The sequence below is a fragment of the Ursus maritimus genome, assembly GCF_017311325.1.
Source record: "Ursus maritimus isolate PB19 chromosome X unlocalized genomic scaffold, ASM1731132v1 scaffold_X1, whole genome shotgun sequence".
Classification (NCBI taxonomy): Eukaryota; Metazoa; Chordata; class Mammalia; order Carnivora; family Ursidae; genus Ursus; species Ursus maritimus.
Genome location: NW_024423319.1, coordinates 7476264 through 7492628, shown reverse-complemented (window position 1 = coordinate 7492628; position 16365 = coordinate 7476264). Strand labels below are relative to the sequence as shown.

Below are 16365 nucleotides of genomic sequence, written 5' to 3'. Positions count from 1 at the left end.
AACTGACATCTAGAACACAAGAGCTGGAACTGCGTGTGTGTGGGGCGGGGGTAGGTTCACTTAAACAAGGGAGGAGGAGAGCCTTTTAAGCGGGAGAGAGATTGGTCGACTGTGAGGGATGCTGCAAAAGGTCACATTGGATGAGGCCTGAGAAAAGGTTCTGATTCCCTAATTTTGGAATAAGCGAGGAGATTCTTCCTTTGGCAACTTTTTATGGAGCTACAAAAATGAAAAGGCACCGTGCGTGCGTCATAAGTGAGGTGGCAAGGACGTAGCTCAAGGGGTCAGAGGTCGGCATTTGAATAGCGCTAGAATGTCGTAGTGGGAAGGGATTTTGGTGATTGTCTGAATGTTCATATTGTCCTCTGGATGTTTTCCTCTGTGAATCTTCCCCCAGACCTTTAGTGAACGACGACAGCAAAGCTTTGATATGATATTGATGTTTTAATCGTTTACCCCAAAAAGCCACACCGGGTTGGCAGACATACATTTCATTAGGAAATCATAACTGGAATTTTGAAAATTGCCTCTTGGTTGTGCTCTCATTCATAAATTATAATCAAGAAAAATAAATGGTAGGAGTGAAGATTAATCTTTTAACGGACAAATTAAATATCGGTGTTCAATGACGTATACTTGGTGCTATAAATTAGTTTGTGCAGAATTTACGAGTCAAACCTAGGCAATTAATTCTAATGGTTATTCAAAAAGAATCAGTCATAAAGATAATTGGGAGAAAGCAGGGATTAGTTTAAGATAAACATTAATTTTAAATAATCAAGATTTTAGTGTATTTTTAAAAAATGCATTGTCTTACCTTGTTTGTTTCGTGTGTGTGTGTGTGTGTGTCTGTGCGTGTGTGTGTCTCTGTGTGTGTGTGTGTGTGTGTGTGAGAGAGAGAGAGAGAGAGAGAGACATTCTGCTTACTGAAACATGAAAAACTTGTTTGTTTCAGGATCGGATCTGCAAGTATGTCTCCCCAAGGGCCCAACATGCTGCTCTAGAAAGATGGAAGAAAAATACCAGCTGACAGCACGGTTGAACATGGAACAACTGCTTCAGTCTGCAAGCATGGAGCTCAAGTTCCTGATCATCCAGAATGCCGCGGTTTTCCAAGGTGAGTGCTGGGGATCACGTTAGATGTGCCGCCCCATGGCATCATTCTCCGGGCACCGGGCTTTCAGATACTAAGTATAATTGATATATACATATATTTTTAAGTATAATTTATAAACCACCATGCCAGCATTAATGCTTGACAGAGAAACCTCCCAGTGAGAGATTCTGTTTAAGGAAAAACACAGTTTTTAGAGACGCTGTGTTTCACTCTTTGGAGAAGCGAGCATTGTCCAAAGTCATTGTCCAAGGACATTCTGTTTACCTGTGCGCGAAGGCTGCAAATCCCTGCAGGAAGGGTAAATGATATCTTCTCTCAACAAGCCCTGAAGACTGGTTGAAAAAAAACAAAAGAGGTTACTTAAATACCAGTTTTCTCCAGGCGTGGGTTAGATGCTTATGGAACACGCCTGAACTCCTTCTGACCACAGGGACCATTTCCAGAGAGATCGTGAACTTGGCTCGACAGCCCAACGTTTTCTCATTTGTGTGAGTGGTTACCTCTTCTTTCTTTGTGAGTCTCCGTTCTTACACCTGTGTGTGACTGTAAAAGGAGCTGTTGTGGGCTTGCCAGAATGGGTCAGAAATTCCATTTCTCTTCACGAACTTGCAGGACTATCCCAGCAGGATGGAGAGTCCTCCCTTGATTCAGAGACCCAACTAGGGGGGCACCTGGGTGGCTCCGTCGTTAAGCGTCTGCCTTTGGCTCAGGTCATGATCGAGCCCCGCATCGGGCTCCCTGCTCAGCAGGGAGCCTGCTTCTCCCTCTCCCACTCCCCCTGCTTATGTTCCCTCTCTCGCTGCCTCTCTCTCTGTCAAGTGAATAAATAAAATCTTTAAAAAAATAGCTGAGCATATAAGTATGCATCAAAAGAATAAGACTTCAACCCTAAAATCCAGGAAATTCAGATCCTTGTGACAACAACAAAAGTGAAAACCTTGATAGACTTAAAATGCCTTTTCTCAGTTCTCTCTCTTCCTGATATTTAGAAGCAAAAATCACTAACATATTATAAAAAAAAATGATCATTTTGTACTCAATAACTACCCCTGGGTTATTGGGTTTTAAAATGAAAGGGGATGGTCAGGGATTAAAGGAGAAACTCTCTCGCTGTGTCCCTCTCTGTCAAATGAATAAAATCTTAAAAAAACAAAAACAGTAACAAAGACCCAGCTAGGAATGAAGGTGATGAGGTGCTCTGTATGTACTCATTCTTTTAATCTTCACAATAATCCTATGAAGTAAGTCTTATTATCAACATCCCCATTTAACCGATGAAAAGCCAAGGCACAGAATAGTTAAGTAACTTGCCCAAAGCCACACAACTAATAAATGGTGAAAGCAGGATTTGAACCCAGGAGGGCCCTGGCTCTCAGAGTCTCTATTTTTAACTACCTTGGTATGCTGCCTCCTGGGAGGGGAAATTAATTACAGACATTGCGGCTTGCTTCTATCTTTCCTGAGGCACAGGACACCAGCTACCTTTTTCTTGCTCTACAGAGAATTGGGGTCAGATAGAAAAATAATGCCTCTGATGACTTGACATTCCAAGTTTGTAGGTTTATGCACCTTGATAAGGATCGACCTCTTTGAATTGTAAGGTAGGTTGATTATAGCTTATTTTGTGTATTACAAGGAAAATCTTAGAATTAGCTAAGAATAGTATTCAAATTAGCTAATAAAGCATACATTCATAATAGTTTCCTGGGTCAAAGCCGCAGGGGATGTTGGGTTGATTATATGAAGTACAGTATAGAAGCATGAGGTATATGTTCACTTATTTATGCGGTCAGACTCTCGTGAAGAGTTTGTTGAGACTAACAATTTGGCAAGCGAATGAATTATTTAAGCTGATTTTAAAAATACATGTACCATTCATGTACTTCTTAGATTGGTTTTGGAGCTGATCTGCTGGCTGAAAGCGGGGTGGTAAGAAGTGATGGGACATGAGAATTGGGTCGAAGCAGAGAGCTGAATCTTACTCTTCAGGGGTGTCCAGGTGCTTTGCAGAATGGAACGTTCGTGATTGGTTTCATTCTCAGAATGACCGGGCCCACCGATGTTATCTGACACCTATGGAGAGTAGCAGGCATGGCTGCCCCTCTGAGGGCCTTGGGTGTCAGCCTTCCCATCTCTGCCCAGTCCTGCATTTTGCATATAGTGTTTTCTAGGCCTGGAGCAGCACAAGACGAGGAGAGAAAGGAAGTTCTGACCAGATTTTGATTGGCTTAGCATGGAGGTTGAACACTCGTCATGTGAACAGAGGCTGGAAAGGGGGGGGCGGGTAGCACCTGCTAGTATCCTCTCTCTCTCTCTCTTTTACTCACACACATGTACACACACAAATATGTATTATTTCTCCAACTGTGAACATAGGCAGGAGGACAAGTCCGGCAAAGAACATGGCGGCAGCTCAGTGATGTCTGGACTTGCTGCTGGTGCCTTCTACCTCATCACCATATGGACTCAATTCTTTCTCTTGTTTCATTCCCCTATTCTTTCCCTGCTTCACATTTAGAACAAATAAACCCCATAAGAAAAAAGAAACCATGGTCCCAGACCTCAAGGCAATTATGCCATGTTTGTAGAAACATCGCCCCCGAATTCTTTCTGTAACAAACATCGGGAGGGACAAGACTAAAATCAGGGACCGCTGCAAGCTGAAGTCTTATTGATTGCTAGGAAAAAGAGAGCAGCCACTTTTTCCCTTATAATTACTTATTATTCTGATGAGCTGAAATTGGGAGGGCACAGTTGTTTCTTCCTTAAAACACACTCCCTCCCCAAGATTCCGGTAGACCAAATCCTTGCTCCAATATTTCACTCCTATGAAATTTGGTGCAAGCTATTTTCTCCACCACATGAAGCTGAAGAAAGCTCATCTCGATATTGGCCTAGACCCACAATCTCTTTAGGATTCCCTCACTCGTCCACACTGGGGGTATTTAAGCTGTGAATGCTTTCTGCAAATATGTGCACGGTTCCACGAGCAATCCTTACTGCCTCGATTTGGATTTTATGTCTTCGTTTGCAAGAAACCTTTGCCCTCATAAATGAGCCTGGGGCCCTTTGCTACAATGGTTGGAGCGCTCTCTCGCTAATGTTGTTTTGATAATGATGGAAGCATTAAAAAAAAAAGTTCTTTATTTTCAATCTTTGCATTGCCTCGTTTCCTAAATTTAATTTACTTGGATGTGCTAAGTAAAATGGGGCAGCAAAATCGTTTTTTGTTTCTGCTTAATTAATTCTTTTTGAAAAACTCCACTGAAGGATTTTCTTTTCTCTTTTTCTTCTCCCGTACCTAATAATAATTACAGTGATAATAATACTAATTTATTAAGTGCCTACTATATGATGCTCACTTTTACATAATTCTCTCATTGGATTTTCCCAGCAGTTCTCTGAGGTTCATACTGTAATTATCTCCATTTTACAGATGAGGAAACTCATTGATGCCCCAGCTTCTTCCAAGCCATCATGTGACATGGTCTTCCTTGTTCTTGGTGTGCTTGAGACGAAACAAAATTAGGAAGTTGTAGGATCTGTGGTCCTTGGGACAAAAACTGGCACCGAATTCTGAATGTTTCATCCTCTCTCTGCCACGTCTATACCTTCAAGCCTGGAGCTCTGTTTTCCTTGCAGAACGTCATTCTAACTTTCAAACACATCCTCTCAGGGAGTATTTCGGGGGTATGCCTAGGGATTTTCCTGTATTTTGGATGATTCCAGTCTTCCCCAGGGTGCCACCAACTTTGAGGGAGAACACGCTTCAGCTTTTCTGGAAGTTGCCTAACCCGCAACTTGAGCTGGCTTCTTCCGAGGGGAGAAAGAGAGCGGTTAAGCAGAAGACATCCCTGTGCTCCTGAAATGCCATTGAGCTCCTGCTGAGGGAGTTGAGAGCTTCTCGGGTCCTCGTTCAGTGCCTACTACTGTTCCAAATTTATGCGTGGTCTTTTTACAAGCTGGATTTCCTAGTTGTCTAGCCAGTGGTAGGTAAGGATTTAGGTGGACGGGTTATGGAAGAAGGCCAGAGGGAGGTACCTACGAGCGGCAAGAAGTTATGAGAGCCAGGAAGGGTGGAAGACGTAAAAGTAGACGCAGGGGCTCACGGAATGGGGCGGGCCGGAGGGCATTCAGCAGAGGGGTACATCCGACGTGCCTCAGTAGCCCCTTCGTTACCCATGTCCATAGTGACGGCTGTGAATCAATAAAGCAAGATCAAATTACTTGCACTGTTTTTCTTTTCCTTAACATTTTCATTTGAAGCGGCGAAAAAAATATTGGGGGGGGTGTCTGAAGGGCAATAGAAGAAACACTGGCCTTGGAGTCCGAACGGCTAAGTTTTAACTCTGGTTCTATATTGGTAAGCTGTATGGCTTCGAGGGGTTATTTAGACTCCATTAGCCTCGGTTTTGTGATCTATGAAATGGGGATAATAATTACAGTCCCACTTACCTCATGGGGTAGAGGTAATGGAGGTGATAGTGTCTTGAAAACTATAAAGTACTGTATTCAAGCATTATTATGTAGACAGCTCATTTATGTGGCCTGCTTTACCCCAGGTGGTGCCAGATAAATGGTGCTTTATCATTACAGACTTGAGCCTCCATAAAGCTGGGGGTCATGACGTAGTTCACCCACTTTTGCCCCCTACAGATGATATTCAAACAGCTTCTGTGCACAGGTGGGAGAGCACTTAGGTAAAGTAGCCTTTGAAAAAGGGGTTTATTTTGTACCTTCTTAGATGTGAAAGTTGTGCTGTTCAAAATGTCAATACTGCCAGGAGCAATCCTTTTTTCCCCGCTTCCCGAAGCTTCTCTTCCAGCCCCTATCTGCTATATTTTACACACAAACCAGCAGCTAGATTGGGAAGGGTTTGTCGTGTTCAGGCCATACATATGTTTCTCAGACCATATTTTTATTGCATTGTCAGGCCCACGACATCACGGTAGTGTTGGAAGTCTTTCTTCTACCTGCTTTCTACAGAGGAGACGAAAAAGACATTTCCACACGGCGGGGGGGTGGTTGTCGGGGGACAGTGTTTCTGTCTGCTGTTCCTCCGCTCTCTTGTTTCCCATTTCCTTCTGCTCTTGGCAGTTCTTCTACTTTTTTTTTTTTTGTCAGATTCCTGTCTCTCCCACTCCCCCTAAATAAAATTGACCTTGGTTAGAACACCCTTTTCCATCAGCTCAGAGCAATTTCTCCAGTCATTTCTGCTTGAAATAACAGTTTAGGCACATTATTCAAGCAAAGCTTTTTTCCTTCACAGTTAATATGTGACTAAATAATTGCTCGAATGTTGATAAACATGTTTTTGAGATTCAATCATTTGTTAATTTAGTTTTTATAATGTTGTGGGGGGTTTAAGTGAGCACTGAACAGTTTTTCTCCATTTCACAATTTTTCCCCTTGACTAGTCTGACAGTTCTCCTGCCCGCGCTCCAGTTCTGTGTGGGCTGAGCCCCACTGAGTCCCTGACTCCGACCATCGTCCATCCTGTCACAACCCTTTCTTCTTTGAAAATAACGTACGGGAGAGAATAATTACACTGATGTCTAATCAGAACTTAATGCATTTGCCAGGGCTAAATGTAATAACATTAAACGGGATAGAAGAATTTTAGGAACGCAAACCATGACCATGAGTGAGGTTATATATCCTCAAAAATGTAAATTATTAATCAAACCACTCATCTGTACAGCAAAGCTCTAGTAATCCCATTATAAAAGGGTGAATTTCTCATCAGAGCCTAGAAGATGCCGGCTTTAATTAGTGTACTTTTATGGCGCTGACTCAAAGAGATATTTTGGTTACAAAGTTTTTAAAAATGCGATTCTTTAATTATTAGTGCTGTTGGAAAAACAATTGGAAACTGGGTGTTTAAAGTCGTTTTGGTTTTAAACTTAGAACTTTTGGATTCAATTCGGTTTCAAAATTCTGTGGCTTTCACAGAGCCAGAGGCTGGGGGAGTTGTAAACCTTTACTGTGCCCTCTTATTGATTTAGAAAAGTCAGTCATTAGGCTGAAAACTGTTTAATAAAAAGAGTTTAGAAAAATGACTCAGTGTGTGGGCGGAGACTGTTCTGGGGCCAACCTGAGGTGAGGAGATTATACAGATTAACTCTTTACCCCATCCCTGTGCTCTGAACACACCCCCTCTGGCTGCCATGCTCCTGCCTACCTTCTCACTAGTGGGCCCAACGAAGCAAATTAAAGGACATTGTCCCTGCCCTCTAGAAGCTTCCAGGAAAAATACCACTTTTGCCTCGAGTGATTACTCCCCACCCTTCCCCCCACTGGGATTTGTTTACTTTCTGAAAACATATGTTCCTCCTCCTCTTTCTGTCTCACTGAGTTGCAGTACCTGATATCTGAGTAATGAAGCATATGTTTGAGAGATTTGAATTCTCCTGTCAGTGGAGTGGAGGTAGAAATGATTTTCCTTTAAGTTGGAAGCGGTAACATAGAAATTAAAAACACCTTTCCCTCTGTAGACTGTGAGAGGCTTCCAGGGGCTGAGATGTGCCCTCATACCCCTCCTTTTTCCCAATCCTGGCTTCCAGTCAGCCACCAGGTCTTGCTTCTTCCTTCACGTTCCCTCACTTCTTCTCCCTCCACCTCCTTCCCCTCTGCCCTCTCTGGGTGTCAGTGGTCTCATTGAGTGCATACTGATGGCTGCTGGCCTCGTCTCTGATTTGAGTTCCAGGCTCCATCAGCTTACACCTAGACTACCAACAAAGGCGGAACTGAGTGTCATGCCTTTGGACTCCTCCATTGGTTCCCAGTCCAGCTACGGAGTGTGGTGATTAAGAGGGCAGGCTCTGGGGTCATTTGGGCTGGGTTTGAGTGAGTCTGGATGGGGATAGGTAGGACAAGTGGGGTGGCTGTGGAGAGGGGGAAGTTGAGGGCTTGGGCCGAGAATCAAACCTCCTCTCTGAACATGTGCTGAGTCGATGGGAGACGAATGGAAAGTCTCCTATTCGAAAGTGTTCTATTGACACCATCTCATTGAAACCTCACAACAACCCTCTGAGGTTGATATTATTATTAGCCTCATTTTACCCCGAGGAAGTGGGGCTTTAGAGAGATTAAGTGGCTTGTCGAAGGTCAGCCAATAAATGGCAGAGGTGGGAGTTGAACTTGGGAAGGCCGCTCCAGAGCCTGGGCCCTTAACCACCGTTTATTATGTATATTGCCTCTGTGTAGTTTGTTTCATGGTCATGGGCAACCTCCCCAGTTCCAGCTTGCTTTCTTGCAAGGGAATTCTGTTGTATTTAATTTAAAAACATTTGCTGAGCAAGTATCTGCCATGTCTGGAGGCAGGCATTGTGGGGGATTCAGAGATAAAAAGTACTTCCTGCTTACCTTCAACTTCTAGAACCCAAGGCTTCCATACGTGAAAAACTCGGGTACAAGGCATCCTAAGAGAAATGCTGTAAGAAACATTTAGCAGTCTTCTGTGGGGGGTAAGGGTAGATTTAGGTTTTGTGGGGCCCAAAGCCTGTACAATCTGGGGGCCCTCTTTAAGAAAAAGACGACAAAATAAAAACTATTTAAAAAACTACAAAAAAATAAAAACTACAAAAAAGAGCCTCTGTGGCTCTTCCAGGAGGAGGATCACAAGTGTGGGTCCCTGCAGCTTAGGTTTTGATAGTTTCCCACGAAACCCGCCTCTGTATGGGAGTGTGAGGTTGGAGAAGATTAATTCCGACTAGAGGGTAGAGGTTCGTGGAGGAGACTGCCTGTATGAATTCCCCAGACAGACATGGCTTGTGATCAAAGAGAAGGGCAGGTGAGGGAGTTAGGTAAATCAGTGCACATCTTTTTTCTAAATTAAATTAAAATTTGAACATTATTAATTGCCTACCAGATACCAGTCTTGCTGGCCTCCCTGCCTAGCCTCATAGCATCTCAGCCTTCCCTCTCGAAAGAGCAAGATGCCTAGGAGACATGCAGAGAGGGGGCATGGTGTGACAGACGTGTGCTCGGGCTTCGGGGGGAATGGAGTCTAAGTCCCAGCTCTGCTAAATCCTCTCTTTGTGACCGAGAGCAAGCCACTTCTCTCTGAGCCATTAATTAAGCAGGGTGAAATCAGAGGAGGGCTGTGAAGAGCTCAGCCCCGTGTGGGTCTGTACGAGTCAGATGCGCGGCAGCCATTGTTTCTGTTATTCCCGGTTGTGTGTTTGTCAGCATCGCTGTAGATGAAGTAGAATATCTGTGCTCTGCGGGATTGATTGGCACATTCCTTTTTTAAAAAATGCTTTTCTACGCTTTATTGTAATTATAATTCATATAAAAATGTTCCAGTATACCCACTCCTCATCCTATCACTCAGAAAAAACCACTTGTAACATTTGTATGTGTTTTCCTCCTTTCTGTGTGTGTGTGTGTGTGTGTGTGTGTGTGTATTTAAGACTAAATAGTATGCACTTTCTAAATGGTCCCCTAGTGGTCTGAATGAGTCAACGTAACCTCGAGATCTAACTAGCAATGGCAGACTCTGATTTCATTGGGTTGCATTAGGAGAAGAAGGAGAACAAAAATGATACAATGAACCGGGATGTTTATGATGCTTCCCTCCTTTGGTTGAAGTTCTTTAACATTAGTACTGGACCTGATTAACTGAAATGTAATCATTGGATTAGACCAGATCCCACTGTATTCCCTCTCCTGGGATCCTGTGTTTTTCCTTTCTAATACTTACCAAGTTCGTAGTGATACATGTATGGATATTTTGTTAACAGGGGTCTCCTTTCCCGGAGAATAATCTCTCTGAGGGTAGAGCTTATGTGTATTCTACCCCACTGCTGTATCCTCAGGTGAGATATTAGAAATGACTCACCCCAGGTGAGTAAATGTTTGAAAACACACACACACATACACGCACATGCATGCACGCATTTACACATACACATAATTAAAAGAGGTAGTATTAATAGAAACAGATTTCCAACTCTTCTGCTTCCTCTGCAGCAAGTGCCACTATGACCAAAGAGGAAAAAAAAATACAACCTGTTATCTGCAGCATTTATTTTCAGGTTTTATTTATTTTTATTTTTTTAGAGAGACAGAGAGCAAGCCAGGCATGGGGGGAGGGGCAGGCGGAGAAGGAGAGAGAATCTCAAGCAGGCTCCATGCCCAGCAGGAAGCCCAATGTGGGGCTCGATCTCGAGATCCTGAGATCATGACCTGAGCCGAAATCAAGAGTCAGACGCTTAAGCGATGGAGCCACCCGGTGCCTCTATTTTTAGGTTTTAAACTCTACTCAGACATAAGATCTTAAAAGTGTAGCTAATAGGTTGAAACTTTCCCATTTTGAGATGAAATGTCTTATGTTATACCTGAACTTCTGACTCTGCTTATGGCCTCACCACTCCCTGGCTTGCTGGTTGTCTTTTCTTCCAGTCTGATCTAGACTCTTCATCACAGAACACTGTGAGGAAGGCTCAGTGCCACAGATCTACACTTTGTGACCAAGAATCATGAGAGCTATGACACCTGTCAGCTTCTCCAAATATGCTCTTATGTGTCATTCCTGATGGCAACGTTCACTTAAAAGTAATTGAGCAAACTTTGTTTTAGGATATTCTTTTTAAAAAATAAGTTTTGACTCCACAAATAAGTACTACAAGAGTCTCCCTTCCCCAATTTGTGGTTTTACTTTCCACGGGTTCAGTTGCCCGAGGTACACCCTAGTCTGGGATCAGATGATAGGACAGTCGTAGCCTAACACCATGGCACCATGCCTACGTCACCCACCTCACTTCATCTTGTCACACAGACATCTTATCATCTCACATCGCTATGGGAAGAAGGGCGAGTACAGGACAATTAAATGCTTTGAGAGAGAGCCCACGTTCACATAACTTTTATTATAGTTTGTCGTTATTGTTCTCTTTTATTAGTAGTTATTGTTGTTAATCTCTTACTGTGCCTCATTTATAAATGAAACTCTATCTTAAGTATGTATGTATGTATGTGTAGGGAAACGTATAGGGAAAGACATAGTCTGTCCGGGGTTCAGTCCTATCCATGTCTCAGGCATCCACAGAGCATCTTGGAATGTATCCCCGTGGATAAGGAGGGAGACGACTGTGCATGTTTTTTGGGAAAATGAAAAAACACAAACAAAAAAGTGGAAAATAAAATGACCTACATTTTAGCTCCCAGAAGACAATTTCTATTAACATTTTGGTATATAAGCTTGTATACTTTGGTTCAGTATTATACATATATAGATGTATGTATATATTTTTTCAAAAATGGATTATATAGCTTTTTTATGTGATATAGCCTTCTTTCCATGTCAATAATGTATTTCTATAATACAATTGAAATGTAGTATTTAGAGACCCCATAGTACTTAGTCATGTGTCTCTCATATGTTTTTAATCCAACCTTCTCTATTGTTAGAAATTTAGGGTACTTTCAGTAAACCATAGGGAGATAAATAACGTTCATGTAACTGAATATTTATGCACATCCTTAATTATTTCCTCAGGGTAAATTTCTGAAACTGGAATTGCTGGGTCAGAGGCTGTATAGTTTTTAAGGTTTCTCACATTTATTGCCTATTTGACTTCCATAAAGTCGTAGCTATTTTCATACTCAATAGCAATATATGAATGTCCACTTGCCTGACCATTTGCCATTTTACAGTAACCCCACTTTGGGTGAAAAATAGTCCTCTTCGGTTACTAGGGAGATTTGATGGTCATATGTACTTTTTATTTTGTGGGTTTTGTTAGTAATATTCTTTTATCATGAAAAAATTTAGCTATTCATTGTTTCTTATTGAGAAGCCCTTTTCTTATTGATTTGTAAGAGCTCTTTATATATTCAGGATGCTAACCCACTTTATGTGTTATAAATTGCATTTACTGATTTGTTTATTTGATTTTTCTTTTTTTATGGGGGTTTAAAAACACCTTCAGTCAAATGTATCAATGTCTTCCTTTGGTTTCCAGTATATTCATTGATTATTTACTGATTGGTAACAGATTTGGCATGAATCAAAGATGTGTTCTATTTCCTGTTCTGACACTAACTATGAAAATTGGTAAGTAATTTAGTGTCTGAGTTTGCTTTCGTATGTGCAAGATAACACCTGACCTGCCGACCTGCCAGAGTGTTTATGGAACAGAAGAGGTAATGTATATGAAAATGCCTTCAAAGTTTAAAGGACTATTTTTGTTGTTATTCAGCTATCCCCTGATACTGACTATTAATCTCAACAAGCTCATGTTTACTGTACTGAAAACAGCATTGCCTTTCCTTCCCCTGGGTCTGAGACCTTTCTGGCCACGTAGTAGGAGGTAGTCTTGGTCTAGAAATACACTGGAGTCTGTGCTCTGGTAGTTGGAGAGGTGCTCAGAGGGTGGTGAAATGTTGCCTGCCACCAGTCTCTGCCTGGAGCATGGATTCTGGGCATCCATCCCACCTTCCCAGCTGGGAAAATGGGTTCTGGAACTACTCTTTGATGTAGTATGTGTATTTACTTCCACATGCCCCGCCCTTGAAGGGTAGCTAACAAAACCCATTCAGTGAGGCCAAAGTGTCTGTTCCTGTCCAACAGAGTAGTAGGTGGGGGAAAACCCAAAAGCCTTCTGTCCACACTCCTATTCCTTGGGGACTAGAAAAACGGTACTCTTTCTAGCAATTAATATTTGCAACAGATACACTGGCCTATCAGATAAATCAGTGGTTTAGCACAGTTTTGTGGTACACATTCTGGGAAGAGTTGTTTATTGGGAAAACTTTTTTTTAAGCCGTGAGATGACCATAATTCTCCCTCTGTAAATGCCAGATTAAAAAAAAGTCCGGCAAGAAAAACAATAAAGTATCTCATGAATCAAAGTAATCATTAGTAGAAAAACAAAGTATGCTCCTTTTGGCAGGTTCTGCCAGATGGTTGAGAAGGCTTATAGTAGGAGAAGATGCTTAAATGGTGCCTGTATTATTTCAAATATAACCCTGAGGGGTTTTGTTTTTGTTTTGATGGGAGGGGCAGATTGTGTATGCTCTCATAACTTAAGCCTTCTTGAAGGTCAGAGGCCTCTGGAAAGTTGGTGAAGTTAGACATTTGAACTCATCTGGGTCACTTCCATGAAGGAGAAGCAAGGTTAGCTTACTGAATGTCTACTGTGTGCTAGGTTTGATTAATCTTGATAACAGTAGCAATACTGCTAGGTATGATTACCGCAATTTCACAAGAAATGAAAACTGGAGTTAAGAGCCATGAAGCAATTCGCCTTAGGCCACATAACCAGTAAGTGGCAGCATTAAGTTTCTAACTTCAAAGTCATTGCTCTCTTCATTGAACCACACTGTCTTCCTCGCACTTAGAAGATAAAAATAAGCCTTAACAACTCATAAAAATGATCATGATCGGGGCATCTGGGTGGCTCAGTCAGTTAAGCATCCAACTCTTGATTTTGGCCTGGGTGGTGATCTCAGGGTGGTGAGATGGAGCCCCATGTCGAGCCCTGTGTCGAGCTCCGTGCCGGGCGTGGAGCCTGCTTGCGATTCTCTCTCTCTTCCTCTCCCGGTGCCCCTCCCCCCTTAAAAAATGATCACGACCATAGTTTGAAAATTAGAAAGTGCTGTCGGAATCTGTACAGTAACGGAGAAATAAACAAAATACCCCAGGATTGGCCCCCCAATTTTATTTGGCAGAAGGCTGCAAATCCCACTGCCATGAAGGAGTTCTCTGTCGGGACATACTAGGGTGGGTTAACTGTACCTTGATGTTCTGTGGCAGTGTGGTAACCTTTCCTATTTCCTCATAAGAATCAGACACACACCCTTCCGAGTTCATTTTAGTGCTTTTCAGCCTGACATGGAAAGGGACTGCTAGTCTGACAAACACAATCTGGCCAGATGTTATTATTTTGCACTACATTTAATTTCTTCCTGCCAAAGATTTAGACTTCTTTTCCCTGATAAAGATCAGGGGAAATTGTCTGGTATTTACAAAATCCCATCCAGGCGTATCTGTTACAATGTTCACTTAGCAAAGTTTATTAGATTATTAGGGCTTTAAACCCTTGGGCTCTTTCGTTATTGAAATTAAAAAAAGAAAAACCCAAACATCTTCAACAAATTTAAGTGGCATAATTAGACCCTGGACTTGTGTTACAGGCATTTTGGAATTATGAAAATGATTAAAATAGTATTTGCTTCCTGAGAAACTTGCTGAGTTTGACAGGGATGAAAGGAAAGCGGTTATGCTCCTTTGGTCTCCCGAGTTAATGGGGAAAGTGATATCTGGAACCGAAATAAATTTGCTATAGTAGTATGGTGAAATTATTCCCATAAGTAGTTAGCCATACCACACAGGGCCTCTCTTTCTTGGCCTAGTTAAAATGTGGGCACCACAATATTAGAGGAACATGTGGGTCTGTCACTTCCTTGCTGATGAAATCCATTTAGGGTAACACTGAACCAGACCCCTTAAACTCTAATTCTTGGCGTATACCCAGACTCTACTAGGCCTAGGAAGATCGTAATAGAAATATTCAGTATTTTTGAGATCTAATAAGTTCTGCTTTGTGTACATTGCCGTTTTTCTCAAGGGATTTCACTGTGCTTTGCGTGCAATGATTGTATTTTCATGCATTTTCCAAGTTGGAAGTTGGTGGCACTATTCTTACTTTCCCTAGTGTAGGAATGGAGACAGGGGAGGGTTTGGGCTGGGGATCTAATGAATCAAGATTAGGAGCCAGTAACTGGTCAGGAGCTTTAGCTGTATGGTGTACATGAGACATTGAGGCTGGCTAGACCAAAGCAGTCTAATTATGTTTATTTGTTTTGGAGAGTGGGGTGGAGTGGCACTAATGCAAGCACCAAAATTTTGGAATATCAAACTTTGCTTAAGAAAGAGAGAGGACTGGGGCACTTGGCTGGCTTGGTTAATAGAGCATGCGACTCTTCATCTCGGGGTTATGAATTCAAGCCCCATGCTGGGTGTAGAACTTACTTAAAAAAAAAGAGAGAGAAGACTGTTTAAGAACATTGAACGGAAGTGTTCATTATGCCAACTTGGGCATTTTCTTCTATTATTCATTTACTTGGCATCAGACTAGGCTTTTAACAAATTATGAAAGCCCAGTTCCTCAGAGACTATGTTAGCACTGTCTCACAACTAAGCAGGACCATAGTTGGCCTTTTTCTTCTTATTTTGAAGCCCTTTATAGGAAAACCATAATAGTGCAAACATATGTTTGTACATTAGATATATAGGCCATAAATGCTGAAATGGCAGAAGTGAAGTCAAGGCAGGAGGTAAATATTTTGTAAAAATTAATGATCTAGAGTGAACTCTCATTAATTCTGGCTCTGTTAATTTGAATATTGTGATAATTTGACTTGGACTGAAGTTTACTTTCATCCCATTTATGAAGAAAGAATCTGATAAACAAATTAAGAGTGTATATAAGATTTGCAGGAAGCCATGTTTAACTTGCTTGAAGGACTTGAGCAAGCCCATTAATTAGCTAATTATAACAAGCTTTGCTTATTAAAGCAAGTCTGATAGAACCTCTCCTTGGAAACACTTTATTAGTGAGTTTGAATTACTCCATGTATGGAAAAATAATAAAAGGTAGTGTCGTGTTTAAGAGAATGGATTCTGGAACAAATTGACTTGAGCTTGCATCTTGTAACCTAGGGGAGGTCCACTTAACCTCTTTAAGCCTCAGTTTCCTCGTCTCTAAAACAGGGACAATAAGGGTGCCTGGGTGGTGCAGTCCGTTAACCATCTGACTCTTAATTTTGGCTCTAGTCGTGTTCTCAGGGTCGTGGAATCGAGCCCTGCATTGGGCTCCGCACTCAGCACAGAGTCTGCTTGAGTTTCTCTCTCCTTCTCCCTCTGCCCCCCACGCTCTCCCTCTCTCTCAAATAAATAAATCTTGAAAAAAATAAAACAGAGATAATAAATGATAGGACCTACCTAATCATACACAGTTGTGAGAAAGAAATGATATGACCTATGTGAAACATAACTTAGAATGACTGGTACATAGCAAGTGCTCAATAAATGTTGGCTGGTGTTTGTTATTCTTGGAAAGTAGTTGTAAATCACACTTCACTAATATTATCTTTTCCTTCATCAATTCAGATTACTGAGACTGTTCCAGGAAAACATCCTATTTGTTGAGGTAGTTGTTCCCGAATTGGAATGGGAGTCCATCTGGGGAAAGTAACTTAATAAATTGGCCTACCTATTCTATAGGCCAAATATACACATG

The 16365-nt window shown here is 41.8% G+C and overlaps 1 protein-coding gene across 1 annotated transcript in view; it reads left to right on the top strand.

Annotated features, from left to right (window-relative positions):
* GPC3 (glypican 3) overlaps positions 1 to 16365 on the top strand; it is a 417949-nt gene that overhangs the window by 29467 nt on the left and 372117 nt on the right. Inside the window, exon 2 of the mRNA XM_040627476.1 lies at positions 956 to 1117. Within this exon, the coding sequence (XP_040483410.1) occupies positions 956 to 1117 (162 nt within the window). The remainder of the gene's footprint in view (positions 1 to 955; positions 1118 to 16365) is intronic.